At 38.3% G+C, this 17796-nt stretch overlaps 1 protein-coding gene across 2 annotated transcripts in view; it reads right to left on the reverse strand.

Moving 5' to 3' along the window:
• The window catches only part of lmx1bb (LIM homeobox transcription factor 1, beta b), a 64777-nt gene extending 54513 nt beyond the window's left edge, over nucleotides 1-10264 (reverse strand). The window contains exons 1-3 of one of the 2 annotated variants that reach the window (XM_020471191.2): nucleotides 10055-10264; nucleotides 9660-9779; nucleotides 8669-8855 (exon numbers count right to left, since the gene is read on the reverse strand). In XM_020471191.2, coding sequence (XP_020326780.1) covers nucleotides 8669-8855; nucleotides 9660-9723 — 251 coding nt within the window. In that variant the 5' untranslated portion in view covers nucleotides 9724-9779; nucleotides 10055-10264. Of the gene's footprint in view, nucleotides 1-8668; nucleotides 8856-9659; nucleotides 10032-10054 lie in introns of those variants that run through there. The other variant, XM_020471187.2, reaches the window with a different exon arrangement.
• Nucleotides 10265-17796: the final 7532 nt, after the last annotated feature.

A 17796-nucleotide genomic window follows, 5' to 3' on the forward strand; every position in this document is an offset into this window, starting at 1 on the left:
GAAAATTGCAAGGGCAGCACGGCTGGTCCTTGGATGTACACAGAGAGCTAATATTAATAATATGCGTGTCAATCTCTCCTGGCTCAAATTGGAGGAGAGATTGACTTCATCACTACTTGTATTTATGAGAGGTGTTGACATTTTGAATGCACCGGTGCATACCCCAAAAGACATGCCACAAGAGGTCTCTTCACTGTCCCCAAGTCCAGAACAGACTATGGGAGACGCACAGTACTACATAGAGCCATGACTACATGGAACTCTATTCCACATCAAGTAACTCATGCAAGCAGTAAAATTAGATTTAAAAAACAGATAAAACATGCCTTATGAAACAGAAGGGACTGTGAAGCACAAACACAAACATAGGCACAGGCACATGCATACACACACGATAACATACACACTGTACACACGCACATGGATTTTGTACTGTAGATATGTAGTAGTGTTGGAGTAGGGGCCTGTGTTGTGAAATCTGTGAATGTGCTGTAATGTTTTTAAAAAATTGTACAAACTGCATTAATTTTGCTGGACGCCAGGAAGAGTAGCTGCTGCCAATGGGGATCCATAATAAATACAAATACTTGAACTCTATGAAGCATTTATTTGGACTGCAATTTCTGATGCTGGTACCTTTGGGTCTTCCTTTCCTGTGGCGGTCCTCATGAGAGCCAGTTTCATCATAGCGCTTGATGGTTTTTGCGACTGCTCTTCAAGAAACTTTCAAAGGTCTTTATATCTTACAGTTATGATGGATTGTCATTTCTCTTTGCTTATTTGAGCTGTTCTTGCCATACTATGGACTTGGTCTTTTACCAAATAGAGCTATCTTCTGTATACCACCCCTAACTTGTGACAACACAACTGATTGGCTCAAATGCATTAAGTCGAAAAGAAATATCACAAATTAACTTTTAACAAGGCACACATGTTAATTGAAATGCATTCCAGGTGACTACCTCATGAAGCTGGTTAAGAGAATGCCAAGAGTGTGCAAAGCCATCATCAAGGGAAAGGGTGGCTACTTTGAAGAATATAAAATATATTTAGATTTGTTTTGAACTTTTTTGGTTACTACCTGATTTCATATGTGTTATTTCATCATTTTGATGTCTTCACTATTATTTATACAATGTAGAAAATGGTAAAAAGAAAGAAAAACCCTGGAATGAGTCGGTGTGTCCACACTTTTGACTGGTATTGTAAATATGTCAAAGAAGTCACAAAATGCACCAAAATTATGACATTCCTACTGAGCATGACAGATTTAATTAATCAGTGAGTGTAAGTAACACAGTAATGATTTATAAGTTATCAGTGAATGTACTGCCCCAACAAAATATGATTACAGACTGCACAGGGGCAGAAGAAATGGAAACAGGGAGATAGAGAGAAAGAGAAAGATCCACTGATTGAGGCTAGGCCTAATGCTACAGTGCATTCGGAAAGTATTCAGACCCCTTCACTTTTTCCACATTTTGTTACGTTTCAGTCTTATTCTAAAATGGATTAAATTGTTTTTTCCCCCTCATCAATCTACACACAATACCAAATAATGACAAAGCAAGAACAGTTTTATAGAAATTTGTGCACATTTTTTAATCACATTGACATAAGTATTCTGACCTTTTACTCAGTACTTTGTTGAAGCACCTTTGGCAGTGATTACAGCCTCGAGAATTCTTGGGTAAGACACTACAAGCTTGGCACACCTGTATTTGGGGAGGTTCTCCCATTCTTCTCTGCATATCCTCTCAAGATCTGTCAGGTTGGGTGGGGAGTGTCGCTGCACAGATATTTTCAGGTCTCTCCAGAGATGTCCAGGCTCTGGCTGGGCCATTGAAGCCCCTCCTCCATTGTCTTGGCTGTGTGCTTAGGGTCGTTGTCCTGTTGGAAGGTGAACCTTTGCCCCAGTCTGAGGTCCTATGCGCTCTGGAGCAGTTTTTCATCAAGGATTTCTTTGTACTTTGCTCCTTTCATCTTTCCCTCGATCCTGACTAGTCTCCCAGTCCTTGCTGCTGAAAAACATCCCCACAGCATGATGCTGCCACCACCATGCTTCACTGTAGGGATGATGCCAGGTTTCCTCCAGAAGTGACATTTGGCATTTAGGCCAAAGGGTTCAATCTTGGTTTCAGCAGACCAGAGAATCTTTTTTCTCATGGTCTGAGAGTACTTTAGGTGAGTTTTAGCTCCAAGCTGGCTGTCACGTGCCTTTTACTGAGGAGTGGCTTCTGTCTTGCCACTCTACCATAAAGGCCTGATTGGTGGAGTGCTGTAGAGATGATTGGCCTTCTGGAAGATTCTCCTATCTCCACAGAGTAACTCTGGAGCTCTGTCAGGTTCATCGGGTTCTTGGTCACCTCCCTGACCAAGGCCCTTCTCCCCTGATTGCTCAGTTGGGCCTGGTGGCCAGCTCTAGGAAGAGTCTTGGTGGTTCCAAACTTATTCCTTTTAAGAATGAGTCCACTGTGTTCTTGGGGACCTTCAATGTTGTAAAACATTTTGGAACCCATCCCCAGATCTGTGCCTCGACACAATCCTGTCTCAGAGCTCTACGGACAATTCCTTCGACCTTATGGCTTGGTTTTTTACTCTGACATGCACTGTCAACTGTTGGACCTTATATAGACAGGTGTGTGCCTTTCCAAATCATGTCCAATCAATTGAATATACCACAGGTGGACTCCAATGAAGTTGTAGAAACATCTCAAGGATGATTAATGGAAACAGGATGCACCTGAGCTCAATTTCGAGTCTCATGGCATTGGATCTGAATACTTATGTCAATAAAGTATTTCTGTTTATTTTTATTTTTAATACATTTACAAACATTTCAAAAAAATAAATTTTCACTGTGTCATTATGGGGTATTGTGTGCAGAATGATGATGAAAATCAATCAATCAATTTTAGAATAAGGCTGTAACGTAACAACATGTAGAAAAAGTCAAAGGGTCTGAATACCTTCCGAATGCACTGTATGCCCAGAACCCCATGTGGTTGTAGAATGTGTGACGTTAGTGTGAGAGTGAGCTACAAGCAGACAGCACTCGGACTGCAGCACTTGCCACCCTGATGCCACCCCTTTCTTGTGTATCTGTGAAAAGCCTACGTGTTGGAAAAACATTCCAGAGCTGGATCACATTTACAGAGTGCAGGGGGCCAGCCCTGAAATCCTGAGCCAGAAGAGGCCTTGTCTCAATTCCACATGCACGTTCGACTGGGGTGCTTGTAGAACAGGCAAGGAAAGAGACGATGCTATTTTGCAGGTACATACACTAAAACGTCATTGTAAAAAAAAATGCATCCCAATTATTTATCTATTTTTCACAATAAAATCTATGAAAAACTTTAATCCTACTATATTTTCCCAAATTGACACCTCTACTAATGTGCCATTAACTCTCTCCCTTTTTCATTGTATCTTCTCTGTTTTTCTCTCTCAGTTTTGAAATGATCAACTGGATATTTAGCTTTCTTCATATTCATTCTAGCGGTTATTTTTAGATTGCATTTTTGCAGCATATTGCGGTAAACATTTGCGGTGTGTTTTGAATAGTTGTCATCCTATGCAAATACAGTTGATCCCCTGAAGAGTTGAAGCTGCTGATGAAAATCACCATGTACTAGTTTCTTTACCATAGCTGAGGAGTATTAATATCTGACTGACCTGTCCCGCTGGCTCCTTCACTCGATCCCTAACAGACAACTTTAGGAGATGAGGTTATTGTGGCTACTAACAAATTGCATGCTTGAGTTGCTTTGCTTCCTTTGCTATCATTCTAATGTGAACCCACCAGACAGCTCCCAGTACAGGTCTGACTCCCCTCCTCTCTTCCTCAGGCCAACAGCTCCCCCACACCAAGCCACAGAGGCATAGCCCCACATCCCTACCCATCAGCGTGGCCTCTTAAGTGTTGATGGGCATTAACATGGTTGAGCCTCTGTGGCTTGCCAAAGTATTCTGCTAGCTCTTTGTTTTTCAACTGTTATCATGCACACGTGCAAGCATGCATGCACACACAAAGACACACACAAAGACACACACAGACACACACACACACACACACACCCACACACACACACACACACACACACACACACACCACGCAAACATACACGCACACATTGTGATTAACCAAGACGTTGTTGCAGACATATTAAACACACCATTTTGTAAAGTATTAGTTTACAAATGACTACGCCTATATTATGTTGGGTATTATGACCTGTTCAATAAAATATTCATCATTTCATCTACAAGCTTATAATTAGAAACTCAATTAACCACTGGGAAATGCACCAAGTGAATACAAAGTGCCCACGGCATTACACATTAATACCCCTAAAATGCCCTTAACAGGTCACAATGTGTAGGGGGAAATGGTTGGCACATTATGAAATGACAGATGATTGCATCATTTTATGTTGCTAGGATAGGCCAGGCAATGCTGACACAGAACCCAATACTTCCTTACAGAGGAATACAGCTAACCCAGTCAGTGCACTAAGAATCCAGGCAAGCTGAAGCAATATTATCCAGCTTACGCCAGCTAATATTAGATTTGTCTTTCTGCAGGGGCCCTCTACTTCGACACCAGCACTAGCCGTAGCTACTTCTTCACCCCCTTTCACTCTTTCTTTTGGAAAAATTTGAGAATAAAGAACACTACTTCTTGCGAAATACATCTCACTGTTTCTGACCTGCCTAGTCTTTTATCCTATCATCTAAACACCATGCCATAGCTACAGTATGTATGTGTAAGAGTAGCTTTGAGGCAGGAGAAAGCCTTGTCCATTTTGCGTGCATCCCTTTTCACATGAGAACAAAGGCCACGTGGGAGTGTCGTACACTACAGTGAGTGGAACACAGTAAGTTAGTGCAGCTTATGTAGAAACCTAGCCGTCAGCATGTAGCCTATCCACCGCCCCGCATCCCAAACACAGCTAATTAAAAAACACAATTTCACAGGAGGACACCCCAATCCAGCATAAAAAGCACCTATCAGCACACCAGGGGATCATCCAACACTGAGAATTACGAGGGAAGGAGTGAAGGTAAGGGGGCTCTGGTGTTATGAGTTCAGTGGTCTGTTAAAATAATGTGGCTAGTGAATTGAACAATACTGCTGCTTCAACATATTGTATATTCATATAGTGGATCAAGTGGTTAGCAATATAGATAAAAATGCATTATAATTTTTATATTTCCCTAGATCTGTTGCCACCCATCTGCACTTGTCTGAGCATCACAGTATAATAGTTGACAACAATATATCTTCAGAAATAATACACTTTAATATTCTTATAAACTGACAAAACAGCCAGACCATTGCTGTTGCAGAATGCTCAACATTCCTCAATAGTAGTCTACTGTCCAACACATGTGGAGTGACACCCTTATTACACGGGTCTTTTCAGACCAGACGCCCCTCTCAGGGAGATGTGTGTCCTCTAATGATGTCTAATTCAACTCCCAGCACCAGGTCAGAAGCAGCTATCAGGGGGATGGTCTATTTTCACTACACTTCTCACACATCATCTCACTCCCCGACCGACAGACAGACAAATGACCACCTCATGGTTTCTACGGTTACAGCTCCCACCCAGCAGACAACCAAACCAACCATAACTATTTACTTTGGTTAGTCGTGGCTTTACATTGTAACCTATACTAGTCTAAACTACTACACATCATAGTCACGGGAAGTAGGGATGCTGAGGGTGCTGCAGCACCCTCTGAAAAATCTGAATTTTTGTATTTGTATTTGTAGTGCACAGGGCCTTTACTAGTCCTATATTAGCAGACCGATAACGCGGGGAAATATGCTCAATCCCGTTGTTAATATCAACAGGTCTTCTGAACATTTATAGAAATAAATTGTACCCTAATTCTAAAATAACATTATTCAGCATAACAGGTTTTGTAAAAATACATTGGAGGGAGAATTTACTGGGACACAAAATCATCAAATCTCCTCTGTCTGAACATACAGCTGTAAATTGTGCTATAGGTGTGAAAAAAAAACGTTTGCCAATCCATTGATTTACGGTAGCCAGATATGATTATGGGGCATGAATCAATTTCTGTAGAAATGTAATTAGGCACCGCTCCTGTTGTATGGCAAGGAGTCTGCCTTGCAGGTCACGGCAGTTTGTGGGCTGATATATGCACCTTAAATTGGTGTCATAAAAATCATAATGGTGCCAATTACATCTCTAAGTATCCCATCAACGCAAATGAAATAAACAAATACAGGTAGTGTTGTGTACACATGGGACCCCCCTGCTAGTTGTTGACCTGAGACTGATGGAAGGTGAAGAAAGGGAGGCTGGATTGTGTAATGATGGATAATAGTGTGGGCGTACATGACAGGAATCAGCAGGTTGCTGTTTAGAGGCTCTGGATATCCTCGAAGCTCACACCGTTACAACAAGTTCACAGCCAAAACAACACCCCAAATGTGTCTAGAAATTACTGCTGTTCAGACCTCATACACAATTTTACGCACGCACGCACGCACACACACACACACACACACACACACACACACACACGCACGCACGCACGCACGCACGCACGCACACACACACACACACACACACACACACACACACACACACACACACACACACACACACACACACACACACAGTCTTGTACAACTAACCTTGTGGGGACACACAATTCAGTCCCATTCAAAATCCTATTTACCTAACCCCTAACCCTAAACCTAACCTTAACCCTAACCCTGAACCTAACCCTAGCTCCTAGCCCTAAACCTAAATATAATTCTAACCCTAACACTAATACTAACCTTAACCCCTTGGAAATAGCATTTGACCTTGTGAGGACCAATAAAATGTCCCCAGTTGGTTAAATTTTTTGTTTGTTTAGTATTCTTGTGGGGACTTCTGGTCGCCATAAATATAGTTAAACATGCCCCCCCTGCACCGTTTGTCTATGTCACTGTTTCCTGACTGCATCTCCCAGGCAATGGCATCCTGGAGCTGCTGCTATGAAATCCACATTGTTACCACTAACTGCCTATGGTCATGTCGGACAGAGCAGGATGAATGGCTGACAAAAACAGTGATGCAGGGCAATATATGTAGCTCATTGTTTGTTGCAGGGCATCTAGCAGGGAGCTAGAATGTCCCAGGGATTGAAGTAGCAATGTTAAAAAACCCTGACACATAAAGCTTAAAATGTAGTGACAAGCATGAAGAGCACTAATACAATGAGTGGGGACATAGTGCCACATGTTGCACACAGTCAGTGAGGCAGAATAAACTTAAGCCTCCCATCGAGACAACAGCAAACGCCCCCAGCCAGTGAGTTTCACTATTATCAAGGCGCACTGATTGGATGCGCGCAAAGGTAACTTTGCCAATAGAATTCCGGGACTCTCTTGTCCTTTCCAAGCATGCATGTCGGCTAATCGGCAGCAAAATACCATAACTGAAATGGCCATGTTCTTACTGTTGGTTATAGATAAATAACTACACAAATAAATTGTGTAATAATTTTGTGTAATAATTTCACAATACATTTCCATTCAAGTCTTATTAGTCTACCAATTAAAAATTTCTGAAGTAAAAGTTATAAAGACCAAATAATAATAATAATAACAATAATAATAAGTTCAAGAAATTATAGTTTAAGTTCTCAGAGTGTAAAACCATTTGAAGACCACGAAGGCCACAAATCTTTAGCATGTCATTGTTGCTTTGCGCGTGGAGTTTTTTTAATGGTCGAATGCTGACATATTATTCTTCTAATGTAAGAAAGGAACAAAACTAAAGCCAATATTTTCATATAGGCCCACTATATTCGAAAAGGCTTATAGATCCCTCTAGTTCTATTTTGTTCGTGTGTGTGTAATTATTACCATGATATAGGATTAATAACGAAATAATATTAAGAAACTATTCCAAAAGGTGGGTCGATATGTTTTGGTTGTTGTTTTATCTTGAAACGAACAAAAGGTCTAGCTACATTTAAATCTAAAATTGTTCAATTGTGCCTTCCACGTACCATACACAGCGGTTAGGATAAATACTCCACTAAATGCTGCAGTGGCCATCATCGGTCTCCAATCCAAGAGATCCTTGCCTCAAGAGATCCTTGTCATAACAATTCAGAAAATATCCACAAAATTGCAGATAATTAAGTGCCAGTAAAAGCAATCGTTTTGTGACTGACTATAGTTTTGACTAAGTCAAATAAGAACACATCTCCGTTAGAAACGTATTACGGTTAACACCAAAGTGAATTATCACATGCCATACAAATAGAAAGAAACGATTGAAACGCAAAATGTTCTCAATTATAGGTATATAATATAATAAATGTAGGCCATATTTTCTAAAGAGCGTCTGGCAACTTGACAAGTAGCCGGAGCGCGTATCTGTGTGAGAGTGACAATACTGGAAAAAAATATGTACACATCAGTTTATAGTGTAGGCCTACTGATAGATCATGGGATTAATAAAGTTCAATTGAAATGTATTATTTGGCTGGAATTATACAATTGTTGGACACATTCTAAACATAATTACATTCATGCCTTCCAAGTGAACAGGCCTAGCCTACTTGGTGTTCTTTCATTGTGCGTAAAACAACCAGAGAATAGTCTATATGTAAATATTATTTTTCTTACTGTTGGTAGTCATGTTTGCAGTACAGTTTCCTATCTCGGAAGTAACAACTGGTAGTTAGAGGTTGTTGACACACAGCGCACTGCAGACACTCCTCATGCCATGAGGAATCGTTGACTCTCATCAGAAACCTGTCAGATATTGGACGCTGGCATCCTTCACATACAGATTGGTGATGGCATTCCGTCCCTAAAATGGATGTAAAATAAGTTAAAAGGGCAAAAATATTTTAACAATAGTATGCATACTAACTATACTTTATGGACTGTTTGTGTCTTTTTTTATAGTTACCGGTTTATGACATGTTTATAATCTATATAACCTTATATTTATTAGCTATACAATGTAAATGTTCAGTTTAGCTAATAAATATAAGGTCATAGATGATAAACATGTCATAAACAGGTAACTATAAAAAGACACAAACAGTCTATATCACACTACAAGACCCGGTTTTAGGCCCTACCTAATCTTATAATTGGAATTATCTAAATATTCTAAACCAAAGATATGAATGTGTTTTAATTGGCTATCTATACCACAACCACACAATCTGAAAAGAGAAGGTATCCGCCTGCGGTGAAAATAAAGTATTTGTTAAATGTGATATGCCTAAAAAACAGCAATCAATTGCAGTAACGGTGATCCAATTATTTGAAATAGTGATAATTTCACAAAATAATGAAATAGGCTAGTTTTGTCAGTGTAATAGGGAGATTCTAAATACAATTATATAATGGTGCTATTATTTCTGCTAAACAGGCCGGCCTACAGTAAATACACTACATTCATTATTAAAATGATAACTAAAGAAAATGGTGTAAAATGTCAAATGTTAAGGAGGCCTATGGCTCGTGGGGGGATAGTCTGCACGTATAGCTGCAGGACACACACTTATAGCAATGGAAGTATATTCTACAACTTTCTCGTATTGTGTGTGATATGTCTGTGCTCCGGGCTCTTTTAGATGCAGATGAAACTATGCGGACTTACCAAGCACGACTCCAAGGGTAGCTTGACGATGGGGATGATCTTCAGTCTTTATACCGTCTAACATCCTTGGGTACTTGGATTGGTTTCTCTTCAAGAAACAGCGTTCCAGTGACTCCGGACCTGTTGCAATATCCATAACAATGTACTGTCAGACTTTTCTTCGCTTCAAATACTAGCTAAATGCCACAATATTTGCTGAGGCTACTTGCACACACATACACAAACAATGCGTTTTCCCAGATCGCTAACTTAAAAAAAAAGATTTAAAAAAAAAGTCGTCCCAATGTTAAGACAGACGCCACTGTTTGTAGGACTATCCTTAGCAGATCGTCATATGTCACAGAATCGGATGAGAAGCGACAATAAACCTGACAAACACTATTTGGAGCAGTCACCTGTTAATTTGGACTGAATATGTATACTGTAGGCTATCTTCTTGTTTGCACCCGCGCGTGACCAGAAGAGAATTCTATGGAGGATGAAGCTTATCCGCTCGAGACGTATGTTTCTACCAAGAAAAACTACTAAAACAACAACAATTGTAACTCCAGAAAATATGAGTGAAATGTTCCAATGGTAACTCTTCAAATGCTATGCCCCTTGGACGGATCCCTGCCGCTTGAAAAGTCTGCATTACGAGATTGAAGCGAATGGATCCTCCTCCCACCCCTCTGGGGCCGCGTCACTTTTTTGAGACTATTTACTGACATTGAGATGCTATTGGTGCTCACATTTGGTGCGCTCTAAAAGTTGAACTATGTTTCGCCTATCACTTTGAACAAAGCTATAGACACAATATGGTGAGAGAAACAAAAATGCAGTCAGTGTATAACAACTCAAATACTGTACATTGTAATCTAAAGGTATATCAAGTAGTTTAACTTGCTATGGCCATTTGCAATATATCTTAATTTAGTTCAAAGTGAACCATTGTTAAGATAATACTTCTTTATTACAATTGATATTATAATAATTATAATAATACATAAATTATTGTAATTATTAGAGTAGTAGTATAAGTATCCTAGTAGGCCTATTGTTGTTGTTTTTATTGTTTTTTTTTGTTGTTGTTGATGCTTCTTCTTTTTCTTCTTTTTCTTCTTTTTTTTCTTCATGTCTTCATATAGGTTAGTAAAAGCTTTGAAATGAAGTATTGGACCATTACGCTTTCGACGTTCACATGCTTTGTGGTATTGTGTCCACTGTGCACTACAAAGACTCGAACCTAGTGACTCCTGTACAGCCGATGCACCTGGCGATGGGTGGCGATAACTGAACACTGTGCAGCCTTGATGCCGACGGTGAGAGTGGCTTCCACTGAAACATACTTGAAAGTAGCCCGTCTAGAAAGTAGCCTATACTGACTTTTCTTCCTCTAATCATGTTGCTAGAACTTATGCACATACAGTCTATTTTAAAAACAGGATGGAACCCTTTTTATCTCATTCAATAAATTAGGGCTATCGTTTGCATAATTTAGGTCTATGTTAAATTGTTAGTAATATTGTTGCCTAATACATCATGGAATGCGACCTGTTTGTCTGTGCACCTATTTGCATAAGCCTAGTTATTGTACGCAGTTGGACATGCTTCTCTTTTTGGTTGTGTGCATCCCGAGGAATCAAAACTATTATTATTGTGGTGTAATTTTCGGAACAAATTTTGGTTTTAAAAAATTGAATTTTATTCACATACACAAACAAACATTTATCATAAACAAACAAGTGTAGTTATACTAATTATTCATACTGACACAATGCTGTTCTGTGCTGGACACAGGCCTTCATTATAATTCAGCAGAGGGCTATAATTCCTTTAATCTTTTTTTATCAATCGCACGTGTCCTCGGTTGTGATTGAGATGCACAGGACTTGGAACCAGATTTATTCATGACAGCATGGCTCAGAAAAGCAAGCCTTGGAATCGAAAATAGTATCCCCCACAAAAGAAAAGAAGCACTCCTCAATTATTTCCAATTTTAACCAATGATACACATGTAAAAAAGGAACCATGTGAAACCATGTTTTATTAGATGCAACTAGTTGCCATTATGTAGGCCTATAGACTATAACATAATGTTTGTCTTAAAGGCCATGTAAAATATTTTAGCTTTCCAATACGGGCTTCATGTTTTAAGTTGTCTGCAAAGGTGAGGAATGTGAGTCGACCGTAGCTTAAATCACAGGGTGCTATAGATAATTCGTCATGCCTCCCCTTTCGCAGTACTCCAGGGATTCAGTACCTCAGAGGCATAAGGACACTTCAAGCAGTCACTCTGAGATACAAGGCTACCTCTTTTACCTCACCCCTCTCTATATCTCTACACCAAGTAAAGGCCTAGAAAGTCTTGAATTGGCTAATAGACGCACACCTTAATGGGTTTGACCATTCCGTCGCCCATGCATGGCTTTAGGTCTGGAGATTCCTCAGCTCAGCGGTTTAATGTGATTCTAATCTCAATGTGATCAAGCACAACATCGGGCAGGAGGTGGGTTGGAAGAGACGTCCTCTGCTTAAGTTAATTACTTGATTCAGATATTATTTATCGCCGCGCGTCTAAATCCAAAGGATATCCTAAATGTCCAAGTAGTCAAATAAATACTAGATCAAACTCAAACCGACTTGTCAGCAATAGAAAAGAGACTGGCAACATTTTCATCGTTGTTTAAATAGCTTAAAGGACCTAAATCAGGCGGTAATAGTTTATTGCATTTAGCACATATTTTATTTCCAATAATATTGCTTCATGTTGTTGCAGGGCTGATCCAACCAAAGCCAAAGTTGGGATATGTATACATATAGGCTAATACATAAAAAAATATGGTATAGATGCCAATGATGTGTTGGCCGAGGCAAATTATTTGAGCTAAAATCCGATAGAATTTTACACAATAATTAGCAACCACATCAAATACAAAATAACCAAAACAACAATAAAAAATAACATAATACTACTATTACTACTAATAATAATACGTTTACAATCGTAGTAAAGGAATGAAACATAACCAGGCAGCCTATATTACACATATATAAATATAACTAGGTATATTACACATATATAAATATAACTAGGTATATTACACATATATAAATATAACTAGGTATATTACACATATATAAATATAACTAGGTATATTACACATATATAAATATAACTAGGTATATTACACATATATAAATATAACTAGGTATATTACACATATATAAATATAACTAGGTATATTACACATATATAAATATAACTAGGTATATTACACATAGGCCTATGGAAAATAATAGGAAAGCCAAATTACAAAATGAAACATGCCGTTTTGAAAATAAAATGCATAACATAATCCTATGAAAAAATTTCTACACGTGATCGAATGATACTACAGTGTGTAGTCTTAGTTTTAGGTTAGAGCTACCTGGTATCCATATTGTTCTTGATATCCTTTGTGGACCATACAGTGAACTGTAGCCTACTTTGCAACGTTCAAGCCGATGCCCTCTGGCGTTCAGAAGAAGAACTACTAACGACTGGGTCTAATTAAGAATTGTCTTGACAATAATTATTCGTGCATGACTATTTAGACATATTCTGGATTGAGTTGGATTTGATTTGGTAAATATATTTGTTAATATGCTGCGGTTCTCTTACAAAACTACTGCCTCAACAGAGACTAATGTTGGATTTACTTTGCCTATAGGATATACTGTATGTCAGAGGCATCAGACAACGGTATTATGTCATTATGTCATATTTAGAAAACTAATTTAGAGAAATAATTCATTCGCGTACAATAGAAGAGTATAGGTATATAATAGATAGAACAATTAGTAAGCTTCCTGAACGGTAGGCCTATGGGATTGATCTGCCTTCGGTGGGGATGGTATACATGTTACTCTCATTGCATCCTATCGACAAGACAATTCATACGTGCTTATCATGAACACCAACTACTGGCTATCGGATAAGCCAATACTTAACCAAAAGCTGTGTTTTTGCCCGCCGCGTTTAATGGTCTCTACGTGAGAACCCCGTCCTGCTATAGTCCTACTTTCGAAGAAACTTCACGCAGCAGGTGTGCTGCATGTGCACCTTGGGAAAGGTCCCAATAGTATGCAAAGAATAGTCTGTTTTCAGTAAAACAACCCATTTCTATTGCACCCACCGAAAAGACAAGAGGTTTTGTTTGAATTAAATGAAATGTATGCAAGCTTAAGTTCAATTCGTTGCAGACCTAAATAACAACATTTACTTTATTCATATTTTAAATAGGCCATTCAAGACATAAGAGAACGAATCAAGTATCCGAATGATAAACTGCTATTCTTAATACTAATTTGAGTCAAAGTTTTAAATTGTTGGTTACAAACTGTAATTTATTATTGTGTCCATTGTGATTACATTTATCTTATGGTAAAATAGCCGATATTGTAGTACAACAAACCCATAATCACTAGACAAAAACTGAAACTGCTAATAAATTCGTTAAATATATACATCGTTTTATTATCTTATATATAGATCAACAGTGATATGACAACCAAATGTGACGTATTCTTTATTCGGCACGTTTTTCCCCTCCGTGAACAGTTAACTTTCAGAGCCCGGGGCAAAGAGTGTGTGTTTGTGAGATCACTGAGCGGGCTGTGAAGGGTCAGGTCAATACCTATTTCATTATCGGCTCGAAGAACCTGTTACTTGTTATTTTCATCGCCAAACCCTCTATAATAGACCGACAAGGAATTAAACACGGATTATAACTACTATATACAAATATATATTATAGATCATATATTGATAAAACAATTCAAATATCAACGTTATATCTTTACCACCATCATAATGACGGGTCTCAAACATAGTGATAACTAGTTGAATTACACACACAAGTAATCGTTTTATTTAAGTTATTAATTTACTGTTATTACTGTTACCTTAAATAATAACAATAATAATACAAACAGAAAACCTAAAATCGTGGTATAATGTAGCCAAGTATAAACATACATTTGATTGTTATATATTTCAAAGGTACATTTTATTACACTTGACGCCTACGAATTTCTGGTAACTATAGGCAACCTCAATTTAGTTTGCTCTCACCAATATAAACGTTTTTCGATTTCAATAATGTGCATGGGGCATAAAATACGATTTTAAGTATTGATGATGACATTGAAGGGCATACATAATGAGTTTAATTTAGTTAAAATTGGTCAAATCAGTAAAATTGATAGGTTGGCTCTCCGTTCAACATATCCAACATAATCAATAATCAACATAATGAGAATAACCATTTAGAGAGTACATTTTGTGGAAACGTTTGTCAAGCTTTTTTACTGGAATCTTGTACTCTACAAAACACTATAATTATACTTTAAATACATCAGATCAGATTATATTAATGTCAGATAAATAGTATTCCAAAATATTGACAATGGCTACAAAATACAAATACAGGAACGCAAATCAAACTTCCCTTTAATGCAAATGTGACTTATTTAGTTATTATTCTAGTGAAAAAGCCCAGACTGAAGGCATACACCAGATACATACAGTACATTGCAGTGGTGGAGGACTTTGGTGGTTTAACTCACTTTGATCTTTTAATGAATGTTCCTCAAAACCCCTGGCTCTCCATGATGTGTCTTTAAAGGAAAGGATAAAAGCTCCAGAGCTCCACACAAGATATGGCTTACTGTAGCTTAAATAGCTGCTTACAAGCATAGGCTGAGGTACACAGAACATGATCTCTGAGATATCACACAAAATGGCCATAATATATTATTAACTAGGTGTTGTTTATTCAACTTTTGATTTCTGAAGGCCACTCCTGGAGGCCAGTATAGACCACCAGAATCCTTTATCGTGTAACTCAATCATGCCCTCTTTGATACACTCATATCCAAAACTACAAACAACATCCTTGATTTAGCCTAATCAAACATACGTTTAATAGTAAACTAAATATAAGAAAGGGAAATAATTAGCCATTAAAACACTGAAAATGAATACAAATATTGAAATATGAGTGTCTGTTATATGTATATCATTCTGCAATCCCAAAACGACACTCTCATTTCACACCAGTTTTTAAAATACACTGGTTACTCCTTTCTGAACAAACAGCAAACACATGGAAAGCGGTTTCACAGCAGAATGTACTCATACAGATACAGTACATAGAAAGAAGGAAGAGAATGCTGTAGTTCTACTGGCAACATCAATAAAAACAAACAAACATAATATAACATACATAATCAACAACAACAACAAAAGAACAGCAAAACAACAGTGCTGAAATTCTATAATTTTCACAGCCCCAGCCTTATACACCCCCTCTGAGAGAAAATCAGCACTACAATGATGCCCCCTGCTGTACATTCTAACAGTTACATGTGACTCACTTATGGTTAATTCCCACACACTGTAGAAATATGAGCTACTCTTTTTGCCCCAGAACTACTTTCAATTTAATATGGTAAGAGATCATAATAACGTTATACACAAAATGTGTAATGCCAAAATCTTGAATAAGTGTTATCCACAACAAATGAGAATGTCAAATTGCTACACAAGGTTACAGTGAACAGCAATTTAATGTTGCATAGAACAGGGTTGCTGCATACAATATAGCTCAGTACTTGTGTTGTTTATTTTATACAGTCTTTTTTGCTCTACTTTATTAAGGGTTTCAATCATTTTGGATCTGATTATAATGAGTGAGTAATATAATCTGAGCAATATTGAAAAATTATAAATAACAATATCATCAAAAATGACTAAATTCAAGACTGGCACATCTTATCCAAACACCGATGATGTATAATCCCGTAAAGAATACTGGGTTGCCAATGAAGGGTTGTTCTACTTGTCATTACTGCAGAGTTTCGTAAAACACAAACAAATGTGTCTGCCTATGGCATGCCATTCACATAGATCAAACAACTTTCCCCACCAAAAGTCCTCCTCCAAACTATACATCAATCATTGTGAAGAGAGCAGATGAAAGATAGCAACAGATGAAACATACTGTCAAACCAGCATTGGAAAAGGCTTTGTTTTCAGGGATATGGGTATGTTTCTTCTCTGCGTTGTGTCATATATACAAGGTATTGTAAAACACGTCTTCATGCAACCAAAAACGTATCAAATACCCAAAACACATGGCAAGATGTTGTATTACCAAAACAGTGCTAGTACCAAATCTCTGTCAGTCACCCAACATCTCTCCGTGCCACTACCCAGATGGCTGTGACCATAGTTGACCATTCCATTGTTGGTAAAAGGCTGTCATGATCCATCTGGCATATGCATAGTGCTGTGACTAAGAAACATGAAGCATCTGAGGTAAGTGCAGAACGAAGCTGTAGAACAGTACATAGAAAACCAAGCCACATCTGGATAAGTTAATAGGCCAAATAGACAGACAGGGGAGTTGTGTCTGTGAGTGGGAGATGATAGAAAGACCAGAGCAGAGACTACTCAGCTGAAACAATAGAGAACATACAGTACACGTTCCATTTGCTCACAAACATGGACCGATAGAGTGTCCTTCCTGGGAAATAATTATAGAAGAAGTGTGTAACAGCTGCAGAAATATATTTTAGCCTGCTTTGAGGCTCTAGCGATGGCAAACGTTTCTCAACTTCGAGCACGATTTACAATGCCTTTCATCGGATGGTTGTGTTGTTCATTTGATATGCCTCCAGAACAATAATGTTTCCCTTGACAGAAAGCAAGGCTGTAGGAGGTTCCCAGCAGGATTGTAGGATATGTGCCATTTACAACAGACATAAGCAGATCTTTCTCATGTGGGACGCATAAATCCTCTATGAGCTCTCTAAATGATATGTGCCTACAGACCTTGTGGCTAGAGCACTGAAAGACACTTTAAATGGATCTACAGACTCCATGCTGTGTCATAACACCATGTTAGTTTTAGGAGTCCTGAAAACTGTGTAATCATGACGAACACCACACTATGGAGAATCCATTACAGAGGTACATGGAGACAATTGACATCAAATCCAAAGGCGTTTACATGCATTGCATGCAATACTATCACAAATGATGCTAAACAGAGACTAGACATGATTTCATCATTTATTGCACAGTTATACATGCAATGTAAGTCCATAATGT

Source organism: Oncorhynchus kisutch, linkage group LG3 (genome assembly GCF_002021735.2).
Source record: "Oncorhynchus kisutch isolate 150728-3 linkage group LG3, Okis_V2, whole genome shotgun sequence".
In the NCBI taxonomy this organism is placed as follows: Eukaryota; Metazoa; Chordata; class Actinopteri; order Salmoniformes; family Salmonidae; genus Oncorhynchus; species Oncorhynchus kisutch.